Source organism: Notamacropus eugenii, chromosome 2 (assembly GCF_028372415.1).
Source record: "Notamacropus eugenii isolate mMacEug1 chromosome 2, mMacEug1.pri_v2, whole genome shotgun sequence".
Classification (NCBI taxonomy): domain Eukaryota; kingdom Metazoa; phylum Chordata; class Mammalia; order Diprotodontia; family Macropodidae; genus Notamacropus; species Notamacropus eugenii.
Genome location: NC_092873.1, coordinates 270,337,673 through 270,365,570, shown reverse-complemented (window position 1 = coordinate 270,365,570; position 27,898 = coordinate 270,337,673). Strand labels below are relative to the sequence as shown.

The 27,898-nt window shown below is 40.7% G+C and overlaps 1 protein-coding gene and 1 pseudogene across 1 annotated transcript in view; one reads left to right on the top strand and one right to left on the bottom strand.

Annotated features, from left to right (window-relative positions):
• The first annotated feature begins 14,182 nt into the window (after positions 1–14,182).
• CNN3 (calponin 3) overlaps positions 14,183–27,898 on the top strand; it is a 34,764-nt gene continuing 21,048 nt past the window's right edge. Inside the window, exon 1 of the mRNA XM_072644068.1 lies at positions 14,183–14,524. Within this exon, the coding sequence (XP_072500169.1) occupies positions 14,468–14,524 (57 nt within the window). The 5' untranslated portion in view covers positions 14,183–14,467. The remainder of the gene's footprint in view (positions 14,525–27,898) is intronic.
• LOC140530433 (ribosome biogenesis protein NSA2 homolog pseudogene) lies at positions 19,152–27,117 on the bottom strand (annotated as a pseudogene).

Here is a 27,898-nt window from a genome sequence, read left to right as displayed (position 1 = left end):
ATAAATACTTTCTTCCATCAAACTTAAACCTGTTTCTTTGGGACTTCCATTTATTGCTCCTAGTTTTTCCTCTGGTTCCAAGCAGAACAAGATGAAACCTTGTCACATGAAGGCCCTTTAAGACAGCTATCACATTACTCCTAAGGTGTTTCTTATCCAGCTTATTAATGACTTTGGCAAGCTCAGTAGAGTGATGGAGATAGGAGCCAGAGCCCCGGAGGTTTGGGAGTGAATGGGTGGTGAGAAAGAAGGCTGAGAGTATAGATTACTTTTTTTTTAAGTTGCATAATAGAAAGGAAGAAAAACGTTGGCCAATGATTTGAGGATATAACAGGCAAGCAAAGTTGTTTTTTCTTTGTTTTCTTTTGTTATTTTTTCCCCCACTTAATTTTTTCCAATTACATGTAAAGATCGTTTTCAACATTCACTTTTATAAGATTTTGAGTTCCAAATATTTTTCTCTCTCCCTTCTTCCCCAGGATGGCAAGCAATCTGATATAGGCTATATGTACTATGATATTAAACATGTTTCCACCTGAGCCATGTTGTGAAAGAAAAATCAAGGGAAAGAAAAAAAGAGAGAAAATAATATGCTTTGATCTGCATTCGGACTTCAAAGTTCTTTCTCTGGATGTGGATAGTATTTTCCATCATGAGTCTTTTGAAATTGTCTTAGATTATTGTATTGCTGAGAAGAGCTAAGTAATCAGAATTATCCATTTTCATTTCATAATGTTCTTTATCTCTTGTTTGATCATAAATTCTTCCCTTTTACATAGATCTGACAGGTAAACTATTCCTTCCTCTCCTAATTTGCTTGTGGTATCACCCTTTACATCTAAATCATGTACCTATTTTGATTTTATTTTGGTATATGGCATAAGGTGTTGGTCTATGCCTAATTTATGCCATACTATTTTCCAGTTTTCCCAGAAGTTTTTGTCAAATAATGAGTTCTTGTCCCAGAAGCTGGAATTTTTGGGTTTATCAAACAGTAGATTACTATGGTCACTGACTACTGTGTCTTGTGTACCTAGCCTACTTCACTGATCCATCACTCTATTTCTTAAGCTGATATCAAATAGTTTTGATGGTTGCTGCTATATAATACAGTTTTACATCTGCTATGGCTAGGCCAGTTTTATTTTGTTTTGTAAAGATAGAGAAGACCTGAACTTATCTATAACAACAGGAAGAGAGTGAAGATACAGTGGACAATTTAGGACTGATGGGACAAAGTCCAAGTAGATCTTAATTTGGGGATAACAGATCCCCCACCCCCCCACCAAAGGATTTATGAATACATTTCAAGGAGTCCATGAACTTGGATGGGGGGAAAAATTACAACTTAATTTTAATATAATTGATTTCTTTTGTAAGCCTATGTATTTTATTTTCTGCATTTAAAATCATTATTCTGAGAAGGGGTCTATAAGCTTCACTACACTGTCTCTTCTCTCCTTCCTGACTACAAACATGTTTAGGTCCTTAAAAAACTTCACTTGATCCTATAATCCCCTCAGATTATAACCTATATCTCTTCTGCTTTCATAGCAGAATTCTAAGCAAAAGTTATTTGTGTTTGTTGTCTCCATGTCCTCTCTCCTCATTTACTTCTCAGCCTTTGTTGTTATTATTCAATTGTGTCCAGTTTTTCATGACCCCATTTGGGGTTTTCTTGGTAGAGATACTGGAGTGGTTGCCATTTTCTTTTCAGCTCATTTGACAGATGAAGAAACTGAGGCGAGCAAGGTTAACAACTTGCCCAGGGTCACACAACTAATAAGTGTCTGAGGCCAGATTTGTACTCAGGAAGATGAATCTTCCTGACTCCAGGCCTGCCACTCTATCCACTGGGCTACCTAGCTGTCCTAAAATATGTGGGTTCTCTTCAAAGTAATCTCTTACTTGGCAAATGCTATGGCTTTTCTCAGTCTTCATCCTTCTTGACCTTTATTCATCTTTTGAAACTCTTTAGCTGCCTCTCCTCCTGAATATTTTTTTCTTTCTTGGCTCCCAGGCTTTTACTTACCTGACCAAACCTCAGTTTTCTTTGCTGAATAAAAGAATTATAGATTTAGAACTGAGAGAGATCTTTCTTAAGTCCATTTCCCTCATATTACATATAAGGAAACTGAGTCCCATCAAGGTTAAGTGATTTATCCCTAACCACAGTGTATCAGTGGTGGGATATGAACACAGTTCTACCTGATTCTAAGTCAAACTCCCTACACATTGCACCAAACTTTCTCTCCTTCATACTCCAGTCCCAAGGCTCTGTCCTAGGCCTTATCTTCTCTCCACACAGTTTTCATTTGGTGACCTACTTAGGCAACCTAAGGACTCTTGGGCCTTGCCATCTATGCTTCACCATGGCACCATTAGAACTTACAGCTTTTAAATTTTCTTTAATATGTTGTTTCTTGCAATTGGAATTTGTGTTCTTTGGGGTCAGAGACTTGTTTGCCTCTTCTCCTTGGATCTCTAGCAGTTAGCATAGTGCTTGGCACAGAGTAAACCTTTAATAAATACTTTTTCATTCATTCATTCATACATTCATTTATTCATTCATTCACTTGTGACTCTGTCAGCTCTCAGGAGCTTTATTATCATTTCTATGCAGATTACTCTCAGATCTATATGTCCATCCCTAATTTCATGCATCACCAAATGAAGATTTCAAACAATCTTGTAGGCATCTCAAACTCAACATGTCTAAAATAAGTTATTATCTTTTCCTGGTATCTACCACCACGTTCTAGTCAGTCACGTTCTAAAACTCAGAAGCATACTTGTCTCCTCACTCTTTCTCAGCTTTTCCACCTCCATAAAATCTCTTTTACAGTATTTTATTTTTTCCAATTGCATGTAAATACATTCAATTAAAAAAAATTCTGGGGGAGGAGCCAGGATGGCAGAGTGGAAAGATACATAGACTCTTAGCGCTCACCCCACAGCCCATAAAATACCTGTAAAGAAGAACTCTCAACAAATTCTAGAGCAGCAGAAGCCCCAGAACAACAGAGTGGAGGAGATTTCTGTTCCAGAGAGACCTGAAAAACCAATGGGAAAGTCTGTCACACACCAGACCCAGAGCAGACCCCATCCCTGCCTTGGCCACAAGGCACTGAGAGAAGCAGGTCTGAGAAGGCTTCAGGGGCAGAATCTCCAGCTGCCGCACAGATCCCTCAACCCACAGGCGCCAAAGGTCAGTGAGAGGGTCTTTTTGGCTGGCCGAGAGGGGAGCAGGTATCCCCATAACTCAGGCCTCCTTGGGAGGCAGCAGCAGAGGCAGCTGCGGACAAGGGTTCCCAAAACAGGCAGTGGCCCGCGCCCATTATTGAAGGTCTCCCCATAAACCCCCTGAGGGAACTAAGCCATATGTGGTAGCCCTGCCCCCACCTGAGCAGCTGAACTTAATCTCACAATGAATAGCAGCCCCAGCCCCAACCCCAGACCCACCCCCACCGAAAGCCCTGGAGGCTTGGGAGCAGCATTTGAATCTCAGCCCCCAAGCACTGGCTGGGTGGAACTGGAGGCAAGGTGGGTGTGGAGAGGAAACTCAGAAGTCAAGTAACTGGCTGGGAAAATGCCCAGAAAAGGGAAAAAAAATAAGACAATAGAAGGTTACTTTCTTGGGGAACAGGTATCTCCCCCCATCCTTTCGGATGAGGAAGACCAAGGCATACTGTCAGAGGAAGTCAAGGGCCCTGCCTCCAAAGGGGACTTAAATTTGGCTCAGGCAATAGAAGACCTTAAAAAACAAGTTAGCAGCTTACTAAAGGAGAATCAAAAAAACACTGAGGAAAAGAGCAGCTTTAAAAAGAGGCTAACTCAATTGGAAAAAGAGGTCCAAAAAGCCAATGAGGAGAAGGAGGTTTTAAAAAGCAGAATTACTCAAATGGAGGAGAAGGTTCAAAAGCTCACTGAACAAAATAATTCATTGAAAGAGAGAATTGAGTCCAGGGAAACGAATGACTGTGCGTTAAACCAAGAAGTTAGTAAACAAAATCAAAAATTTGAAAAAATAGAAGATAAGGTGAAACAACTCATTGGAAAAACAACTGACCTGGAAAATAGATCCAGGAGAAATAATTTTAAAATTATTGGACTACCTTCCCCAATTGATAAATGGTCAAAGGATATGAACAGGCAATTTTCAGAGGAAGAGGTTAAGGCTATCTATAATCATATGAAAAAATGCTCTAAATCACTATTGGTTAGAGAGATGCAAATCAAAACAACTCTGAGGTACCACATCACACCTATAAGATTGGCAAACATGACAGAACAAGAAAATGATAAATGCTGGAGAGGATGTGGGAAAGTTGGAACACTAATTCATTGTTGGTGGAGCTGCGAGCGCATCCAACCATTCTGGAGAGCAATTTGGAACTATGCCCAAAGGGCTACAAAAATGTGCATACCCTTTGACCCAGCAATATCGCTACTAGGACTGTATCCCCAAGAGATCATAAAAATGGGAAAGGGTCCCACATGTACAAAAATATTTATAGCAGCACTCTATGTAGTTGCCAAAAACTGGAAGTCAAGGGGATGTCCATCAATTGGGGAATGGCTGAATAAATTATGGTATATGAATGTAATGGAGTACTATTGTGCCATAAGAAATGATGAACAAGAAGACTTCAGAGAGGCCTGGAAGGACTTATATGACCTGATGCTGAGTGAAAGGAGCAGAACCAGGAGAACTTTATGCACAGCAACAACCACAGTGTGTGAGAGTTTTTTCTGGTAGACTTAGATTTTTGTAATAACACAAGAACTTCTTACCAAAAAAAAAAAAAAATCCCAATGGAGGATCTCAAGGCAAAATGCCTGCCACACTCAGAGAGAGAAATATGGAAGTCACTCACATATTGCAGCAGATCATGTTTGTGTATGTGTATGTGTTTGTGTATCATGTTCTGATTTGTTATACGATTTCTTTCATTTATCTTAGTCTAACTACATAGCATGACTATAGTGAAAATATACTCAATAGGAAAGTATATGTAGAATCTATACAGAATTGTATGCAGTCGTGGGGAGGGAGGCGGGTAGTGGGGGGTAGGTGGGGGGGATAAAATCACAATTGTATGGCAGTGATTGTTAAACATTACAAAATAAAAAAAAAAAAATTATTGGACTACCTGAAAGCCATGATCAAAAAAAAGAGCTTAGACATTATCTTCCATGAAATTATCAAGGAAAACTGCCCTGATGTTCTAGAATCAGAGGGCAAAATGGATATTGAAAGAATTCATTGTTCACCTCCTGAAAGAACCCGGAACATAGAAAGTCCTAGGAATATTGTGGCCAGGTTTCAGAGTTTCTGGATCAAGGAGAAAATACTGCAAGCAGCTAGAAAGAAACAATTTGAGTACTGTGGAAATACAGTCAGTATAACACAGGATCTGGCAGCTTCAACATTATGCGATCAAAGGGCTTGGAGTGGAATGTTTCAGAAGTCAAAGAAATTGGGATTGAAGCCAAGAATCACCTACCCAGCAAATCTGAATATAATACTTCAAAGGAAAAAATGGTCATTCAGTGATATGGACAAATTTCAAGATTTCATGTTGAGGAAAAGACCAGATCTGTATTTAAAAATGTGACTTCCCAAGACAAGAATTAAGAGAAGCATGAAAAGGTAAACAGAAAAGAAAAATCATAAAAGACTCTCTAAAGCTGAACTTTTACATTACTACATGGAAAGAAAATATTTTTAACTCGAATCTTTTCTCAGTATTTGGGTAGTTGGAGAGATTGTACATACATACACACACACACACACACACATACACTTAGATAGAGAGTATAGGGTGTGTTATATCAGAAGAGATGATATCCACACACACACACACACACACACACACACACACACACAAAATAAAATAAAATAAAAATTAAGGGGTGAAGGAGGAAAATTCCGGGAAGAGAAAGGGAGTTATGGAATGGGGTAGGCTATAACCCATAAAAGAGATAAGAAAAATCTTATTCAATGGAGGAGATAAGGGAGAAGGGGAGGAGGGGGGGAAATAAAGCTACTCTCCCCATGTGTGACTGAAGGAGGGAATAACATGCTCACTAAATTTGATATAAAAATCTATAAACACCACAGGAAAGTAGAAGAGGAGGAGACAAGTGGAGCAAGCATGTTAGAAGGGAAGGCAAATGGGAGAAGGGAGTCACTAGAAATAAATACTTTCAAGAAGGGACAAGGTCAATTGTAGGGGGGGAAATAAGGAGGGATAGGGTAGGTCAGAGGGTAATATAATTAGTATTATATAACATGATTACTATGGCAGTCTTTTGCAAAACAACACATATTTAATCTGTATTGAATTGCTTCCCTTCTCAGTGGGGCTGGGGAGGGAGGGGGGGAGGGAGAGAAGTTTGAATTTAAAGTATTAGAAACGAATATTCAGAATTTTTATTGCATATAATCAGGAAATAAGAACTACAGGGATAGGGGTATGGAAATTCATCTTGCCCTGCAAGAAAAGAGAAAAGATGGGGATGGGAGGGTACATTGAGGGAAGGAGTAATCAGAATGCAAGGTATTAGGAAACGGCAGGGGGGAGGCGGGGGGGGGGGCAGGAGAGGAGTGATGGGGAGAAAAATTGGACATGTTACAAAGTGAGGTAAAAGCAATTAGTATTAAAACAATAGACTGAATTAATTACTGAGAATAAATCACATCTTTAGTTTGGAGAAAAGAATTGCAGTCTAAATTTCCTAAAGGAAGGTAACCTCGGGTAAAATTTGGCATTAATGGAAAAGTCAAGGTTTTAATAGTAAATTTGATTTTATGATTGCCATTTAACCAGGAACTAGAACATGTATAGAAAGACATGTACTCCACTTAAGACTTGCCTCAAAAGATGTTCCTTTGCCAAAGTGAAACTATAATCATATTTTAAACCTGGTTACTGGAACTTGCCATTTTTAGATGCTATGGGACTATTAAGTGAATGTTCTTCTGAGTCTAACTCCAGGTATGGGTAGCAAGAAAGGCGATCTGAGCCTCCAATACATGATACCAGTAAGCTGATGAGATGCTGGTATGAACTGCATAGATGATCTCAAGGGAAGGGTGGGAGAGCGGCTGTTCAGCATAGGCTGAGGTGAGATTCTCCTGCCTCAATTTCCCCACTGACACCTGGTAGACTTTAAGGCTGACTGAATGCAAGTGGATAATCTAATCCTGCCTGGAACTGACATGAAGTTGGGGAGATATTGTATCCCTGCAATGTCCTTACTATTGGTGGCAATTTCCAATAGTCAAAAGGTTTGTAAGCTTAATACCAGATCTATTCAATTATAGATTATGGATAGGGGAACATCCGAGGTTGTCTAAAATTAAGCTATTAGGCATAGGACTTTACATGAACAACATTAAGTTAGGGTCCTTTAATTCTTAGTAATACTGTGGAGACAATTAGGTCAAGAGCTTGTGAAGTTAGCAACATAAATATTATCTGTGTCTCAGTTGGTTAATGTCTTAAAAAAAAAATTCTCTTGTGGTCCATATTGTAAATGCTTTAAAAACATGTATCACCTGAAAAAAAGAAAAAAGAAAAGAAAAGCCCCACAATAAAAAAGATAATAATATATAGGAAAAAATAAAAAAGTAAAAAAAAAAAATTCTGAGTTCCAAATTTTCTTCCTCCCTCCCTCCTTTAGAAGATAAGCAATTTGATATGGGCTATATATGTGCAATCTTCCATAATCTCTCTTGAATATATTCCTTTCTCTCCATTCATGTGGTCAAGTTCAGGCCCTTGTTATCCCTTATCAGGGCTACTGAAATAGCCTTCAAAGTTGTCTCTGTGCCTTCTCCATCCAGCTCTATTATGATCTTAGCCTCAATACAATTACCAATGTGATATTCCTAAAGCACATTTGACTGTTACTCTCCTCCTCAATACATTCCAGTAGCTTTCTGGTACCTCTGAGATGAAATACAAACTCCTTTGTCATTAAAAGTCCTCACAGCCTGACTCCAACTTACTTTTCCAGGTAGTTTCTATAACTAAACTGGCCATGCTGTTCTTCATTCACTGATTTCCAAATTGGCTACTTGACATAGATTGCTCCTCATGTTGGAAATGCAATTCCTCCTCACTTCCTCCATCTCTCCAAATCCCCCATTTATCTCAAAGCTCAGCTCAAAGGCTGAGTCCTCCATGCAGCCTTTACGGATCCCTCCAGCTGATAGTGTAATAAATACAATTACCTTGTATTCATTTTGTATTTATCTATTTCTGTACACATTATTTCCTTCCAGTAAAGGAAAAGCGCCTTGAGGGCAGAGACCTTCATTTTTGTCATTGTATCCCAAGTTCTTCTTAAAATTCCCGGAACAAATCTGGAACTCAAAATTAAAAAAAAAAAAGAATGTTAAAAATTGTTTTTACGTGTAATTGGGGAGAAAATAAAACATTACTTTAAAAACTTCCCTAGAACCTAGCATGTGCTTAACAAATGTCTGTTGTTAATTGATTATTGTGCCCACCGCAGTGCTTTTGGGTTACTGGGATTAAGGGAACAGTAAACTGATAATGGATCGTATGAGCTATAAGAGTGCCTGCAAGGAGCAAAGATCGTTAAAAGAAAAATTCATGATGTGACAACTTAAGAACTGATGGCCAGACAGTTTAACAAAATATTCACTGCCCAGGTATTTCCATTAAGATCATTGCATACTCGTTTAAAAATGCCTGACATTCTAAGCTGAAATAAAACCAAACTTTCTTTTTAAAAAAAAATTTATTGATGCCTTTTGTTTTTTACATTACAGTCATTTCTGGAAATATCTCCCCAGCACTTAGAGATATGAACCCTCCCTTGTAACACAAAAAATAATTACAGAGAAAACATCGACTATAGTAACCACATCTGACAAAGCATATACAACATGCTAAGCTAGTTGTCCCCTGCCTCTCTCCCATGAGAAAGGACCTGTGTTTCATAATCTGTTTTTTTTTTGGGGGGGAGAACATGATTGAAAACCAACCTTTCAAAAATAAAATGAAAAGCACTTTTGAAATGTGAATAAAGTAGCTTTATACTTAGAATGGTTCCTAAAGATGATTTAAGTCAGGTTTAGGTCACAGTAGTAATTCTAAGAGTGAACACAGAAAGAAATGAAGTATTAATTTGAATTTTTAAAAATTCATTTCCCACTGGATAATTATAAAATTCTGTCTAACTCAAGCAACTTGTGATGGTGTTGAGAATTTCTACCCCCCTTTAAATCTCAAGTTTTCTACAGAATGTTTGATGGTGCCCTCTCTTGATGGGACTGCTCTCTATAAATTTCCCAAGAATACCTTATTTACTAAAACAAAGGAAAAACCCAAAACTTAACACACTCTTTAGTGACTTCTCTGAAACTTTGGACACTGTGACTCCACTACTTATGTGGTTTCCATGACGTCACTACCTCTTTGTTCTCCTCCTACACATCTAATCTTTCCTTCTTAATCTCCTTGTATTCAAATATAATCTTGATGCAGATGACTCCCAAATCAGTCCTAATCTTTCCCCTAAAGTCTCATCTCACATTACAAACTGCCTGCTGGATATGCACATCTGATTGGTTTTGAGGCACCTCAATTTCAAACATCCTTCAAACTTGCCCTGTGGAGAGCATCACTAATTTGTCCAGTCACATAGGTTAGTAACAACAATTCTTCAATCAGAAAAAACCTTATGACTCATATTTCCAGAACAGAGAGGTGAAATTTCAAGATCAGAACTGATAATTGAGTTTTGTTCCGTGGAAGCTAAAATCAAGTGAACATTCTTGTTTGACCAGAAGTAGTGGAACCAGCTATGGCAACTCAGTTTAGAAAAGAAGCTCCCAAATTGCAACATCCCTCTCAAAATGAAAAAAGAAAGAAAGGAAGAAACAAAGAAAGGAAGGAAGGAAGAAAAGAAAGAAAGGGAAAGAAGGAGTTGCTATGATGATTTAAAGTGAATATACAGTGATTACCATAATTTTTGGATAACTTGTGTTAATGATTTTCTTCGTGTGAATGTGCATGTGTATTTCTAAAATGGAATAACAAATTCTGAAATTATTTATAAGTTTTATTAGTAATAATTACGAATTCCTCCACAAGTCTTACTCAGATACTTTGTAAAGGCATGGAAGTGACCTTAAGTCCCAGCAAGAGATCTTCTGATCTCATAACCCCAGAAGACCCCAGACTTGGTCTCTCCCTAAGACCCTCATGAAAAGGAATTCCAGAGTTGAAAAGGCCAATGTCTCTCTACCTACTATCAGGAATTGATAAAACAACTATTGCCTTTGCCTTTGGTGTCATTTCAAATTTGGGCTGTAGAAGGGCTGAGATTTCCTAGACTAATTCACTTCTCTGCTACTTATGACTTTCATGACCTTGGGTAAGTCTCTTCACATCTCATTTCATTTTCCTCATCTAGAAAATTAGAAGATTGGAGTAGAAAACCTCTAAGGTCCCTTCGCTCTAAATCTATGGTCATATTTACCCCCTTATGTTAAAATCAGAACTGATTCATCGGTAAATACTTCTTGAACCTGTTCTACAGATGGAGAAAACTGGGTCTAGAATTGAATAGGAGGGAGAGATCAGTCTGGCTTGCATTACTGTTTCCAATGATCCCAAGCTTATCTGTGAGACAAAATCTCATCTTCTTAACATCAGTATATTTTGGGTGATGCTACAGAGCCATAAATCAAAGAATACCACAATCTCTAAGCCTCACACAAAGAGCAACAGAGAGATATATGGTGGGTATAAATGGACTGTAGCATATTATCAATGATAAATTATGAGCACAAAACAGCATAAAATGTTACATCAGATATTTATGATTGGAAAAGGAAATGGGCAGGTGATGTATCAGGCGAAAGCCCATGTGCCACACTGATATCCACCTAGGGCTAATCAATCCATCAATCAATAAACACTTAGAAGGCACATTTCATGGCTGAGGTTGTGCTAGGGACTGAGGATACAAAGATGAGAAATAATTGGTCTTATTTCTCAAAGAGCTTATAGTCTATCAAGAGAAAACCCGTGTGTGTGTGTGTGTGTGTGTGTGTGTGTGTGTGTGTGTGTGTGTGTGTAGTGGGCAGTGGGACTGACCGATGAATCCAGTTCTTATAAGCATGAAAACATGCTCTGCTAATGCAACTCCCACATGAACTTCAGAGTATGTGCACGGATTGTTTCTGGTCTCCTTACCCTGTGAAAATGTAGAACCTTTAAAATGACTGTTGAGCCAGAACTAAGAATGATTACGAAAGGCATTAATTAACTGGACAATTTGGCCCCTCTTTCTTGCCTGACTGGTTTGAATATTCATAATATCCCTACCTGGCCAAGAATACAAATCTCTGCTGCTCTTAGGTGAAGGAACATTAGGTTAGGCTAAGACCTTGTGAGCTTTGAAAAGTTGGGAAAGGAAACTTACCAGAGATTGGGGTGGGATGCGGGGTGATATTGGAGTGCGTGTCAGACTTTGTGGACTGAAGAGCCTGGTGAAGAATAAAGTCCCAAGTTATATGCTAAAAGGGGATCAATAGGTTGTGCCCCATTTGGGAATGAATTTTATGGGATAAATGCTTTATAAAAACTAAGTTTAGGCTCATTTTCTCCAGGCACAGAGTACTATCTCTCTAAGTGTGCCCCCTCACTTAAGGCAGAGCTGCTCAGAGTGGTCAGCCTCACTTAAATTCAATTCCAAATCAAGTCAAGACATCACCCTCTTGATATGATTGGTTTGAGAATGAAGGATGAACAACAACTGAAGATTTACTTAGCCATTGCAGAAGGATATTCAAGGACAGGTACTAAAGACACCACTGAGTACTCAGCTGAATGGAACTCCTCTGCCTGAGATGCCTATTAAGATCCATCAGCCAAGCTTCAGAAAGGGCACCTGGATCTCCTTAAGGCTGTTTAGTACTCAGGTGACCCGAACTGATGTCAACAGATTAAGCCTTTAGTCCCCTGAGCCAACCTAGTATTGAGGATAGTCTCATACCTTTTTAAAGAAAAACTAGCGTAATTTGCATAACGGAGGAGGGGTAGGATATTGCCCCTACCATAGATCCCATAACACTTTGTCATATTAAACTTATATATGTATAAATAATTTGGTTGGAAAATTGTAGTTTTTATTAACTCTCAAACTTGAAATGGACTCATCTTTTTAACACTAATATTCTATTATTATTGTATCTAGTATTACCATATGGCTGTTAGTTGAGACATAGACTCTGAAGTATCTTTGGAATTGAAGTTGAGGACAAAGGGTAAATGGAGAGGAATATAGAGGGCGTGTATCAGAGAAATGTCTGACCCCTAAAAAGACAGGTGGGTTACCTGACAAAAAGGATAATTTATGGACAACTCATTTGCTTCATTGACTTCCACTTAACTTAAACTCTGAAGCTGGTCCCCAGCACAAATGACTAGAAATCCACAATTAAAGAAGGAAAGGGAAAGATCACTAAGAAAAACTAGTGTTTACTAGTCAAGTACTATGATTCAAGTTATAGAATCTTCCAAGCAGGTGCAGGAGTCAGAGGAGTTTGGGGGAGTAGTTAAGGGTAATTTTGGTGTTATGAGTGTATTTTAGCTCAAAGGTAGCTCAGTGTATCTCAGGATGAAGAAAATTCTGGAGATGATCTTTTGGTTCAAATAGGAAAAGGTATCATCAAAGCAAGTTGCAGCTAGGTAGTAGCCCAGTGGCCGCAACCAAGAGGCTAAAATCAGGAAGTCTCATTTTCCTGAGTTCAAAATCTGGCCTCAGACACTTACTAGCTGGGTGACCCTGGGCAAACCACTTAACCCTGTTTGCCTCAGTTTCCTCATCTGTAAAATGAGTTAGAGAAGCAAATGGCAAACTATTCCAGTATCTCTGCCAAGAAAACCCCCAAATGGTCTAATCCACAGAAAAATCATCAAAGCATCCAAACAATATTGCTAAACTTGGTATTAAGGGGTGGGGGTTTCATCTCGGAAGCTATATCCTTTTAAAAAATTTCTTCAAGTTTTTTGGCCAAGTTCAAAATTTCATAGTTCTGAGCCAGATACCCATTTTTCCTAGTATAGATTCAGGCAAAAAGTAGATCTGTGTTCCCAGTGAGGAGGCAAAGATAGGCTGCAAGGTATATGAGAAGGGAATGGTTAGATCTTTGAGAGAGCAGATCCATGAGGGCACAAGGACAAGTATTTATTCCCCGTTCCTCACTATTGATCTCATATTCCCCGATCCACCCACCATAAGCTCCTGGAGGGCAGGGTCTGTCATTAAAAACAAACAACAGTATCTCTAAAAGATCTTTGAGTTCTAATTGGACCTCGAGGCTTACTAGCTTAGCTGGGTGACCCAAGCATGGGCATTTAACCTCTCAGCCTCAGTTTCCTTATTTGAAAAATGGGAATAATCATAAGCACACAGGGTCGTTGTGAGAATCGGAAGGTACAAAATGCGTATAGCACCTGCAAACTTCAGAATGCTACCTACAGTGCTAGTCCTTGGTGCCACCGTCACCGCAGGGCTTAGCATGCGGAGTCGGGGTGGGATCCCTGCGGGGCCTTCTGCTTTTCTCTCTCCTGTCTCGTTCTGCTCGGCCCTTTTCTCACTACATTCGGAGCTCTGCACCTCAGGGGGACCCCAGTGTGCATCTTCACTTGGCACCCCGGGGAGGCAGCCCCAAGAGATGGGGTGAGCCCGGGTGACCCCCTGGGCAGCCTGGGAGGGGCAGGGGTCCTGCGGACCCCGGGCCTGCTCTTCTGTGCAGGGCACCGGCGGGCCGACGGGAGCCCCGGACCGGACCGGGGGTGGTGGTGGATGCCAGGTCGTTGACGTTATCTCCAGGCTTCGGCTGAGGGGGCGCCCCCGGCTCCCAGCGCAGCCCCGCCTCAGGCTCCCACTCTCTCTCCTTCTCCCGGCCCCGCCCGGAGGTGGAGCCGCCGGCCCCGCCCGGCCCAGCTAGGGGGCACGAGGTGGTCCGATCGTCTCCGGGATGGGGGAGGGGGAGAAGAAGAGGGGGAAGGACTCTTAACTTCCCTCTCGGCCTTTCCATTGGCCAGACTTGCTCCCCCTGGAAAGGAGGGCGGGGAGGAGGAGCTTCCCCATTGGTCGGTCTCCTCCGCCAATCCCTAAAGGCTTCGGGAAGAGGGGAGGGGGGCAGTTTGCGGGGAGCCGCGGCGCGGGTGGTGCAGGGGAATCCGGTCCCGTACTAGAACGTTCTGCGGGCAGCCGTCTAGCCCAGCCCCAGGGCCAGACCCGGACGCCCGCCTTGGTCCCCCGAGCGCCGCTTTCCTAGCGTGGCCTCCCGGGACACCCCCGGAGCATCCTAAGCAGCTACTCCCGCCGTCGACGTCGGGGACCCAGCGAGGGAGCAGGATCCAGCGCCGTGGACGTTGACACGCGGGACCGGACTCGAGTCACCAACGCCATGACCCATTTCAACAAGGGCCCTTCGTACGGGCTCTCGGCCGAGGTCAAGAACAAGGTAAATGCGGTCGGCTCGGCCCGGGGCTGGGCTGGGCGGGGTGGTCCCGGAGCCTAGGAGGGGGCCCGTTGGATGAGCAGGGTCCCTCAGCTACCCCCCCCCCCCCCGCCCCCGTTGGTCTCCTCCTCCTTCGGCTTTGTTCCGGCGGGACTCTAGGCATCTGGTGCCTAACCGCCGTGCGGGGCTGCCCTGGTGCGGGCGCCCCCCGGACCCTTGACTTGAGCTTTGCATGTGCGGGAGGGGGCGGAGGAGGGCCCGCGCCGAGCTGGGGGGACGCCGCTGCCTCCCTCCGGGCCGTCTCCTTGATGGGCTGGCTCTTCTCCCTCCCTCCTCCCTCCCTCCCATCCCCTCGGCCGACGGCGGCGGTGAATCTGGGCGGCTACGTGGCCAAATCCAGGTCCTTTATTGTTCCCTCCCCGCCCGAGGGAGGGAGGAGGAGGCTCGGCCCGGCCCGGCTCGGCGATCGCCCCCAGCCCCCGCGCCGCTCCCCTCTGCTCCCCGCGCCCCGGGAGACTCGGGAACTTGTGGAGCGCGCTGCCAAGTTGGCAGGCGCCGGGCTAGCTTGGGCTGCCCTTTCTTAAGTGCCCGCTAATAATGGGCCGGGGGCCGGGGGCCGATTTGAGCGCTTGGGCTTCGCCGATAGCGCCTTTATCGCTCCTCTGCTGCAGCGCCCCTGGGCGGGTTTAGCCTGGTACTCGGTGCGGGGCATTGGCCTCCTTTGGGTTAGGGGGAAAAGATGAGAGGAGTTTCCTCCCCCCTCCCTAAATCCCCTTCTTCCTTCCTCCCTCCCTGCATTCCAAGCACATTACATCAGGGGCTTCTGGGGGGGAAGAGAGCGACCAATGGGAGCGGATCCGTGCACAGAATGCTCATTGTCTCTGCTTTTTGCTGGTGCAGCCAAAAGAGCCACAGAGCTGGGCTGCTGGGCTTCAATTTCCATTAACCTCCTGGGAACCGAAGCATTTCAGGATGGCCATTGAGTTCACCTGACTGCCTAGTGGGTCAAGGATAGCCTTATGTTTCACGTGGCTACTGTCAAGCCTGTCCACCCGGCGCGGGGGTGCCCTGTTGGACTGAGATATGGCCGTCTCCACAGGGGACTCCTGTCTGCTTGCTTTCCCATGCTCATCCAGGCTCAGTTTTTATTTGGTTTAATTTTCACCTATCTAATATTTAAACTGATATGTGTATATGCGCACATTATATACATATTAGGTATATGAAATATATTACGCCTGGTTGTGTGTGTGTATATGTATATGTGTGTATATATGTATATTTAACGTCAGAGATTGTAACGTGCATGTTAAAAAGATTTTTAATGTATTTAAAATATTTTAGTTGAAATAGGACAAAGGAGATGAGGGGTTTGAGTTTAGAAGATTGTTAGAAACTAAATTGTAGGGGGTTTTAAGTTTTGTATACAGTTATCCTTATGGGAGAAGGCCACTGAAGAATCATTCGGTATTTTAGAATGCCATTTGGGATAGCAGGAAAAGCAGCAATAAATGTACAGTTTAAAGGCTTTGAATTTTTTTTTTCACCCTAGCTGGTTGTGCCTTAGAACTTAGGTAGTAACTCTGTGATCTCATTGACCGTGGAACTTTTCCCACTTGTTGATCTCAGCTCGCATTTATCTTCTTCCCGTTCAATTTTTGTCCATTTTCTCCCATAAACCCTCCTGAGGATCCACCCTTGCTGGAGGCATTCCTCTGGATAGTTTTACTTTTCCTAAGGAACGGTGCTGTGCTCTGTGGCCATTTGTTATCAACCCTTCTCCTCAATTCACCAGCCTGCCTTCTCTTCTCATCTTCCGTTTTAGTTTGGGGATATTCATCTCAGAGAACAGGTTGAAGTCTGCTTGGCTTCAGTTGCCCTTAGGTTACTCGCAATGTGATATTTCAGAGGTTCTGGTTGTCTAAGGTTCACAGCCATAGGACATTGCTGAGAGATCATTTGTGTTTAAAAAGAGTTTTTAAAAAAATTATTGCACTGGAGTGTAGGTTGGGATTATCTAAAGCTCTTCACAATCTCAAAAGCAACCAGCCTGCTCATTTCAACATATTCTGGGCCAAGTGATCGACTGTCTGAAGTGCCTCTCCCAGATATTTATGTTAGTATATGAACTCCACTAGCTACTCAGATATATGTCTTAGTCTGGACCAGAGGTGTCCTCAATCTTAAGTGCATATCAAACCAGGTTAAAATGTAATTGGAAAATAGTTTACAAAATCAATAAAAATAGACCAGAACATTCTAACTCAACTTGGGGGCCTCAGTGATCCTTAATGGGCCCTCTCTTTTTTTTCTCTCCTGAGTTTGACACCGTTGGTCTAGGCTATAGTTATTTTTCATCCATTGAGTCTTTTCTAAATGGGTTGTAAAGCCAGTCTCTTGAGTATTCATGGTTGACTTTGAGGAGGTCCTATGATTATTTGATCGTAGTCACCACAATATCATCCACCAGTAGGAACTTGCTTTTCAGCCAAAAAACATTTAACACTCTTCATTTAGAAACAAGGATCAGCTGAGCTCTGTTTATTGGTTTTTTTAGCCTAATGAATTTGGCAGGTTCTCTTTTCTTCTGTGTAATATATAGAGATTATACATAATATGTGTCTGTATATTATATATAATCTGTGAAATATAGGTGTAATTGACTTCTCCAAGAACCAAGCTTCTACACTTTTATTTGATAAGGTGCATCATTTATTTTTAGGAAATAATCCTAACAAACTACTTTGAAATTTATTAAAAAATCAGTGTTTACCATTATGTAGACTTTTGAAATGAGAGCCTCTACTCTCCCTCCATTCCTACTCCCTTTGTGTAGGTATTAGATTCTGGAAAGTCATTTCAAATGTCTGCTTGCTTAGGGGACGGGGGTGCTGTAACATTTTTAAAACATACTTTCATACTTTTATATCTTGACTCATGAATATGCCCGGCATATTATATAAATTAATAGCATTAGTTTCATGAATCTGGGGGTGATGACTACTCTTGGCAGGCAGCAATAATGCCTCTTAGTCTTTTGTATAGTTCTCTACATATATGAAGTACAAATAACCTTGGCAGTCCTTCAAATAACATGTTTTTCTTGGCAGTGAATGACTGCTATACTTTGCAGAATAATGGGGAAGTTCCTGCCCTTTTCTAATTGGTCATTGAGTACATAAGTCACCATTTAAAGAAGTTTAAATACCAAATGGTATGTATAGTTTAATAATAGCTGAGGTTAATGTAGGTGCTATGTAAAGGTAAATGACATAGAAAGTGCTGTTATCTCATTTGACCCTCTGTGCTGCCTTGTGAAGTGTATTATAATGTGCATTTTACAGAGTGGAAACTGAGAGAGTTTAAAATAACTTCCTTAGGGTCACAAAACTAATTAGTGTCTAAAGCAGGACTTGAGCTCAGGTCTTCCTGATTTGGTCTAATGCTCTATCTTCTCTCTACCAAGTGCTACTTCTTAATAAAATCTATAAAATAGGATTATAGAATGTGAATATTGGAAGGGTCCTCAGGGTCTTCTAGTCCAGTCTGTACCTGAAAAGGATCTTCCTATGGCATGTCTGAGAAATAGTCATACTTGTTGGATTGCTTTGCTTGTTAGGAAATTTTCTTTGAAGCCTGAAGCTTGGCAACTTTAACTCATTGCTTCTAATAATGGGGTCAAGCAGGAAAAAAAACCTTATCCCTCTTCCATGTAGTAGGAGTCACAGATCTAAGGATTTCCATTGTTAGACCTTAGTGAAGCTCCTCCATGACATCCTTTGCTAGAAGTCATCAAGTGAAAGGAAACTTGACAATTTTGAAGAGCAGCTCATTCACTTTGGGATAGTTCTGTAGTAGTTGTTACAAAGCTTAAATTTATCTGTCCACAACTTCTACCCATTGTTTCTAGTTCCTTAGATACCAAGAATTCTCATAGCTATCATGTCTGTCTACCCCAAGACTTCTCCAGGTTAAAATATCCTCAGTTTCTTGAGCTCACATATAGCATGATTTTTCCCACTTTCTAGCAGTGTCCATGCAACGACTTCTGGCTTCTGCAGCTTTAACCTCCTGGTGGGAAGTTCTGGTGGCCTCTACCATGCTGGAAAGACTTTGGGTATGAGCCTAAACTCCAAATCTGAGGGCCAGTCTAGCCAATTTGGGAAATTTCACTGATTAATTTTTTGTACTCAGAAATGAATGGAGAGGATCTTATTGTAGAGGAATTGTGATCCTTATGTGGGGTGGGGTAGTAGGTTAACCTACACCAATGAAATTACAGATCCGTAAAATGTTGGTATTACTTTTTAGTCAGAAAGTCTGAAATTTGAGGAGGTGTACTTTGAAAAGAGAACATTGTTATATCTGAGAGTTGAGTAGTGTCCACTTCCCAGGCAATGAAGATGAGCAAAGGGGTAGGGAGATGTGTAAGGACAGATGAAAAACAATTGTGAGCCTTTAGTCTTAAACAAACCTGAATTCAGTAATCGAATTAAATAAACATTTATTAATTGTCTACTGTATACAAGGCTCTGTACTAGTTTCTGGGAGTATAAGGATGCAAGCAAAACCCCCAAGAAGCTTAAATTCTGGGGTATGAGCCACATCTCTAAAATACTAATGGGTATAGAGAGTAAAATCATGAATTTATCAAACCCCTATGTACAGAACAGAACTCTTCAGAGGAACAATGGAGATAAATAGGATATTGTACGCTCATTACTTTAAGGATAAAGAGAAAAAAAACATAGGAATTGCCTCAATGTTTGGCAGGAAAGATGGATTTTGCTCTCCAGGAGCTTAGAGTCCATAAAATAGGAGCAAGCAAGAGGAGACAGGATTAGAGATGTGGAACCTTGACTCTGGGCAATATAAGACTGCCTATCAGAGTCCAGGATCCTAAGAGAGTCTAGTTTCTGAGGCAAAATGAGGATGAAGATGAAGGTCTGAGTACAGGCAGTTTGATTTGGAAATGTCAGGAAAACTGACTCTGACCCCCAAATCTAAACATTTATGAGGGAGCTAGATGACTACGGTAGATACCTATTGGACCTAGAGTGAGGAAGACCAGAATTCCATTCCAATTTCTGACATTTATGAGCAGTGTGACCTTGGGCCAGTTACACTTTTTTTCCAGGCTAAGTTTTCTTATCTGTAAAACGGGGATAATAATAGCACCTATGCCACAGCAAATTGTGAGAATAAAATAATATATGTGAAACATTGTGTAACTTTGAAATTTACATATAACACATGTAAATATAATGTATATAATATAATTCTGCCTGTTAAAGGAATTTTATCACATGTCCTACTTAGCTGCCTATATTCTTCAAGATGTCCAGGAAGAGGCTTTTATAGTTAACTCCCTAAACTGAAATGGTGTTTCCTGCCTGTAGGATGGTCTTTTTCATATGTATAATCCAAATCTTTATAGAAATCCAATTTCCTTTTCTCTATCACTGACTTTTAGTTTTGTTTTTTAACTAAATAAGTTTCTCAAGCATTAGAACCATACCTCCTACTTTTGTTTTCTCAGAATAACTGGCATTGATTCAAGACTATATCTTGATTTTTTTCCCCCAGCAGCTGTTAATCTAAGTGGTATTTCACTTGTTCTCTCTTCTTCCCCTCCCCCTAGCATTTCAGTCAATTTGCTGCTTGTTAAACTTTTTGGGGGGAGGAGGGAAGGTTCTTTAAAATTAATAATTTGGTTTTTTTAAATTATCAATAGATTTAATTGTTTTAGCTACAAACTTTTTTTTATTACTACTCCAAAATAGGAAAAAGGCTCATAAAAGAACAGAAAATAGCATCTCATCTCCTTTCCAAGTTAACCTCAAATCAAAACAACCAACGTGTAGAATTGGATCTTTGGTTTTGTTTTGTGACTGTTCAATGTAGTGATTGTTGTTTTCTTAATATGTTGTAGAATCTTTAATAATTGTCAAAGATGTAGAACTTCAATCAGTCAAACAAGCAAGACAGCATTTATGCATCCATCATTTTCCCGATTGTTGGTAAACTGTGCATATTTTCCCCAGATAACTTCGCCTCCTTGTGTCACAAGACCCAGCTCACTCACATTCATTTCAGTGACAGTCCCTACAGTCCCTTTGGTAATAACACCCAAAGTTGTATGTAGTGGGGAGGAGGGATTCTTCACACCAAGTATTGGCAGGCAAAAAGTGACTTTAAGTTCAGGATGAGTTGCATGAGCCTTCTTAAGTTGCAAGCCCATTGGCCTAATAAAGCTTTCCTATTTCAAGGGTCTTGGAGGACAGCCATCCTCAAGGATGCAGACTTTAGTAACTGTTCTCTTCTCTTTCCTTTAACACTTCTGTTTCTCTCTGAGCGCGAACTTTTGGCAAGGGAATTTCTCATTTACCAGCTTTCTGTTTTCTGTTTAATGTTGGAAAGGACTTTGGCTCCAGATTGTACTTCTCTGTCCAGCAGATAGGAAGGCACTGCTCCTTGGGGATTTTTTCATCATTTTTTCCGTTAGTATTTCTCTTTCTGTGCATCTGAGAGTCTTTTTCATTTGCATCTTCTCAGCATGATGTTGTTTACCACTTTGGCTTTTAGACCAATCATTTTCTTTGCTTTCTTTGAGCCTTTCAACTTTGCTTCTTTTTCTTTTTCTCATGGTAATCCAAGTGGTAGCCATACTGTTTCAGGTGTAACTAACTTTGACGTGTTTGATCTTTGGCATGTTGACAGCTGGGGGGCTCCTTGAAGAGTTGCTGAAAATGCTTCCAAACTTCAGACCTCTGCCCAGTAGATTTAATTTAACCGTTATGTTCCTCTTATTGTACCTGAATTGAAGATTATTCCTACAAAAAGATTAAGCTCTTTAAAATATACTTAATAATTTTTTTAATTGAAAATCTTGTTTTATCTTCCCCTTATTGGAGAGGGAGATGAGAAAAAAAATGAGAACCTTACAACATAGTGAAGCAAAACATTTCCCACGTTGACCATGTCCAAAAAATACATATTTCATTCTGCACCAAAACCATTACTTCTCTGTCTGATCAAGATTTCAACAGGTCTGTGGAATTGTGGTTGTTCAGTGTATTGGTCAGGGTTATTAGGACTTTCAGAGTTGTTTTGTTTATAGGATGATTGTCATTGTGTATGTTGTTTTTTTGGTTTTGCTTGGTTCACTTTGCATCAATTCATAGAAATCTCAGGTTTCTCTGAAACTGTCCCTTCTATCATTTCTTAAAGCATAATTATGTTCTACGTGTGTCATAATTTTTCCAAGCCGTTCTCCAATTGATGGGCACATCCTTAGTTTCTTTCAATTTCTTTGTCAGCACAAAAATAATTCTGTAACTATCTGTAGTTACTCATGGAACCTTTCCCTTTGATCTTTTTGAGGTATAGGCACAGTGGTAATTTCTGGGTGAAGAAGTGTGTACATGACTAAGTAACCCATGGGCACAGTTTCAGATTACTTTTCAGAATGTCTGGACCAGTTCACATTTACCCCAATGTGGCTTTCGGGTTTTGGGGTTTTCTTGCAGCCTCACTAACATTTGTTGGTGTCCCTTTTTGTCATTTTTGTCTGTCTTACGGCTGTGAGGTAGAATCATAGGCTGCTTTAATTTACATTTCTCTAGTAGTGTTTTGGAAAGTTTTTATTGATTGAATTTCTTCTTTTGAAAACTGTCTTGTTAATCTCCTGATAGTCCCTGACCAGCTGCCAAAGTGATTTTACTTAGATGTACAGAACTGATCATTTTACTTCCCTGGTCAGTACAACCTCCAGTGGTTCCCTACTGCTTCTTGGATAAAGTCAAATCAAGAAGAATTTTTAGGCATCTACCATGTGCCAGGGACTGTGCTAAGTGTTGGAGACACAAAGAAAGACTGGAGAAGGTCATGCCTGATGATAAATATGCAAGCAACTAGTGGTCCATGGTTAAGGCTTTAGGTCCTTTTTTCCCTTCACTTAAAACCTCAGAACTCTGCCTCTGCATTTTTTTTTTTAAATGATAAAGAGAAAGTGATACAATGGTTAATTTTTTTAAGTATTAAGGGAAAATATATTTTTATTGCCATTTTCTGGCCCTTTTTATGTAGGGTTAAAAAATAGTTTAGTACCTACTCTGTCCCAGGTATAAGGGAATAAACAAGTAGGACACAGACCTTTTCCTTTAAGGAGCTCCTAAAAAGATAATCCCTTCCCTAGTCTTCCCCATTCCTTTCTCCACCATAGTGGATAGAACTGCCCTTGGATCCAGGAAGATTTGGGTTCAAGTTTTACCTGATACCTACTGTTCTTGGCAAGTCATTTCTCCATGTTTTAAGCCTTTCTCTTAAGATTAGCTGTGGAGAAAGGAGAAAGCCTGAGGTAGTAGGAGTATTTTTATCTAGGAGTTTTCTGGAACAGTTAAATCAGATCTAATCCCTTTCTCCATCTAGAGAAAGGAAACTTTTATTTTCCTTTTCTGATGTAAAACTGATGGATTCACATCAAATTCCATACCACATTGCCATTTGATCCTGTAACCTCTTGAATTGTTTAAAAGCTACTAGGGGTGTGGGGGGGATCCCATTTTTTTTAATGTGAGATTAGGGTTTGGGTCATTTGAGTCTTTCCTTTCTCACTTTATTGGCATGAAGAAAGGAGTCCAAACTATCTTGACCTATTGAAATTACATATAGTGGAATATGTTTAATATATTTGTCTTATTGGTCTTATGTCTTGGTGAGGTCATTTAGATCCAATTCCTAACAAACCTGCATTGTATGGATAGTTCGAAAAATGTTTTATCATTTTGCACTTCATGCCTAGAGGAGTGACACATGCTTCATCATCAGTCTTTTGGTAATTGTTGATAATTCATTGAGATTTGTCTAGCCTTCCCTAGTGGGAAACAAATGTTTGTTTCCAGTTCTCTGCTATAGCAACAAAAATTGCAGTAAATATCTTTTTGAATTTACTGGTCCTTTGGTATTTTGGGGGTATATGTCTCATAATATTAGTGAATCAGAGGGAATAATCATAGCCTACTGCTGGTTATTCAGTCATGTCCAACCCTGTTTGGTGTTTTCTTGGCACAGATACTAGAGTGGTTTGCCATTTCCTTCTCCAGGTCATTTTTACAGACGAGGAACCAAGGCAAACAGGGTTAAGTGATTTGCACAGGGTCACGAAGTTTGAAGTGGGGGAAGGGGGATGAGTCTTCCTGGCTCCAGTGCTGGTACTCTATCTACTATGCTATCTTGCTTCCCATAGCCTAGTGTACAGGTCAACAGGTTATAGCTCCATGGCCAAATGGCTACCATTTGCTTTTGTAAGGGCTAGCTAGCTAAGTAAGAATGGCTTTTACACTTAAAAAAAAATGAACGCTTTATTTTAACATGTTTTAACATGTAAAAAATCATGCTTCTCTTAGGAGGTGTGCAAAACCAGGCTGCTGAACCTGGCCTGTGGGCCCTAGTTTACTGACCCCTGGCTTTAGTGACTTTTTGGCTAGAGTTCCACATTCTTCCTGAATGGTGGGACTATTCACAGTTCAGCCAGTAGAGTTCCATGTCCTCTCAGTTTCCTTCCACTGATTGTTATTTCCCCTTTTTTTTGTTCATCCTTGCCACTCTAATGGGTGTGAGGTGGAACATCAGTTGTTTGAATTCCTTTTTGTAGTGATTGGAGGCTCTTTTTATGTGGTTATTGATAACTTACATTTCTTTTGGGAATTATCTGTTCAGAGTTTTCTGGTGGCTTATTATCCATCTTTCCAGATCTTGATTCTCTCCCTTTTCTCTAGTTGTCAGTAAGAAATGAGAATTCTCACTGCCAGAGTCGTTCAACACAAGTGAATGTGGTTTTTATTAATTGAAACAAAAAAGATGTTACTCTCTGTTTGACTGGTTGCTCCTTTGGGATAGCAGGGCCTTTGCAGCCAGCTCACAGCTGAGACTTTCACTCTGTTGTCTCCTCCTATTAGAAAATGAGCTGTTTGGGAGGCAGGGACTGCCTTTGCTGTTCTTTGTTTCCCCAGGACACACTCACTGAGTAGGCAGGAAAGGCTTTTTCTCGTTCACCCTTTTGTTCACTCTGTTCATTTCCCTCCTTCAGACCTTCCTCTCCACCCTTTCTGGTCTATTAAATAGCCTCCTGATTGTTCCTGTCTGCTTCAAGTCTTTCCCCTTTCTGAGCCATCCTTTTATACACATTTGAAAAAAGAATCTAAGGTACAGGTTTGACCGTATTTTAACAGATCTGTGGTGGTTCATAAGGAGCCTTTGGGATAATTTTGAAGTGCCTATACCTGGCATTTGAATCCCTCTGTAATCAGGCACCATCTTACCTTTCTTTCCAGTTTTGTTTGACATTACTTCTTTCCTTTTGCACGACATCCTTTTCACCCAGACTGGACTACTTGTTCCTTGTGTTTGAACTGAGATTCCTTCTCTTTTATTCTCTGGACATTTGTACAGGCTTTCGAAGGACCTGGCTTTCAGCCTCTCCTCTCAGCTTTTCAGAATACGTATATTCCTAAACAAGAAAAGGTACTAGGAGCTAGATGGGACCAAGGTAGACTGCAATAGATTATCAGTTATTTTTTGTGAATAAATTAATGAAAAGAGCTTTTGTTGATCACTGTATGTACCAGGTACTATGCTGAGTATTTAAAAAAGAAAACTCCTGACTTCAAGGATTTTGTGTATCTGAATTGAGGCAGAAGGTACCCAAAAAGAAGACTGGTCATGTGGCAGAAGTAAGGGGTCGCAGGAACCTTTCCATCCATTCTGCTGTTCCATTGCAATTGAACTCCTCCCCACCCCCCCATTAGAATGAGATTCGTGAAACCATGCCAGAGCTTAGCCTAGTACTTGGCCCATAAAATGTGCATTCAGGAAATGTTTCTTCATTCATTTATGGGCAGCTTCACTTAGAAGAAAGTTTCTAGTCTAACCCATAATTGAATAAGAATCCTGTTTGAAATATCCTTAACAAGTCATTGTCCTTTTTAAAAAAAAAAAAAATCAAGTTACCATTTCATTGCCTGCATGGATTTTCTAGTGGGAGTGTGGTTGGCATGTTAGGGAATTCTGCTTCTTACTAGGAACAAATGAGGTGGCTTGACTTATAAAATTAGACCCTCCATGGCTAAATTTGGTGATATTATGGCTCACCATTAATTTATTTTATGTGTTTCTATATAAAATGAAAGGTCTATCTGTTTCCTACCACTTCCATTTCTTCTTTTTTTAATTTGAAATAAAAAAAATCTATTTGTCATAAAAAATACTTACTGACCTCTCTTTCCTAATTTCCAGTAATGAGGAAATTTGCTGCTTTACAAGGTCATCCCTGAAATGAGATGTCTAGCTTGATGAGACTTTTGAGGCTCATTTAAATGGATGCCCCATCTTAAAGTAGAGGGTCGGCTTGATGCACCAAGGATATTCCTCATTTAACTCCCCCTTCCAAGCATACACAGGAATGCTACTTTTGGCAATGGCAACTGCTGAAGGGTTCTAGATGTAGAAAATGTTGAAACTAGACCAACCCTTGTAACTTGGCACCCAGGGCCACCACCAACATCTCAATAAGAACAGCTGTCTCCATGACCATGTGGGACAGCCAGCAGTGCAGGCACCTTTTGTTAGCTTGGAAGCCAAGTATATGCCTCAGTTTTGTCAAGCCAGGTCTTTTATTTTCCACTATGTTCAGGGGTCAGACTGGCATCAGTGATTTGGTAGGACAGTTTATCAGACCTGCTGGGCTTCCCCTGCCCTGATCAGCAGTGAATACTGAGCAGGGATATTGGGGGTGAGGGAGATAAGGCAGAAAGAAGGCCACAGCAGATATTAGATGGCACTGGGAAAGCAGTTCCCCACTCCCTTTCATAGTAGTTAAATATTCAACTAAAAGTCCTTGTGAGATCTCTTTAAAAATTTGAAGCTAGACACAGCCAACCTAGTCTATCCCCATGGCCCTGGCTACTGAACATAAAAGTTGACCCTGAATGTCATAGTTCAGGGGGTCTTGCCCTGGTGGGATAGGAGAGCAGGTCAAGGAACTAAGAGTTCAGATCTGAGCCTGCCTTTACAAAGATGGTGGAGAACTCTGAGGAGAAGTACTAAGAGCCCAGGAGAGCAACAAAGTTGTTACCAAGAAATCTGTCATCTCTTCATGATTCCTGGAAGATTATAGTGGTGCTATTTATTTTTAAAATAATATTTTATTTTTTTCCCCAATTAAATATAAAGACAATTTTAAACATTGGTTTGTAAAGAATTTTGAGTTCCAAATTTTCTCTCTCCCTTCTTCACGTTCTCCCTGAGGCAGTAAGTAATTTGATATGGGTTATACATGTTCAATCATGCAAAACATATTAAGTGGTGCTATTTAATAGCTATGTGAAAGTTATATGTTTAACAAAGGCATTTGTCACTGTGATGGAGTGACGGTGAGATTCTACATTTGTTCCTATAGATACTGTGCTGATTTGATCAAGCCCCAGAACACCATAGTCTTCTGGAAGAGTTCTGTAATCACTCAAAGGAATGTGACGTCCATCTACACAGAAAAAGCCCAAGTGGTCGAAGGATGTCTGTTTCTCACCTTCTACCATGCATTTGGATAGACATCCTACATAATTTATCTAACAGTATTTATATATGGACCAGAGAGATGATGACTTGTGTGTGAATTAGATTTAAGTGAGGCAAAGTTGAGCCTCACTGGCTCCAGTGGCTAGACAATCATCAGAACCATTGCCTCTTTGGCTCCTACTTCTGTCTTGCTGGCCATTGGAACAAATTGCTCTCATTTACCCACCTCCCCCAGGGGAAGTCTTCACATGCTTGGGGTAGACACCCCCCTAATTCACTAACAGGTCTGAGGCTTATGCTTACCCTCACCCTGATTTTAACCTGTCTCCTGAGACAATGCTCACCAAGGAGCTACTGTAGCATATGCTGTGACCACACTTCAATTTTTAAAAAAAGGACCAGAGAATACCAGAGAATACCAGATGCACTGATAACTTTTTTGTGTGTTGTCTCCCCCAATTAGAGTAACTCCTTCTTGTAAGCTTTTTTTTTTTTAATGGACAAATTGGGACCTAAGTTTAACAGGAAGAGAGCTGTGGCTGGGGAGGGGGGGTGGTGTTTGATCATCATTGGTTTCCTTCTGTTTTGGCTGATACTTCAATCTTCAGTATTTCTGCTCATTCAGTGTCCGCTAAGGTTGAAGCTTCGTTCAGCCACTGCCTTCTTCCTCCTATATTGCCTTTAAGTCTACTCTTAGGGCCTCATATCGCCTCTAGTTGATTCCTATATGGTACCTCCCTCTCCCACCCCTCTTTCAGAGAGAAAACATGTTAGAGTAGAAAGAGAACTTAGCTGAGCACA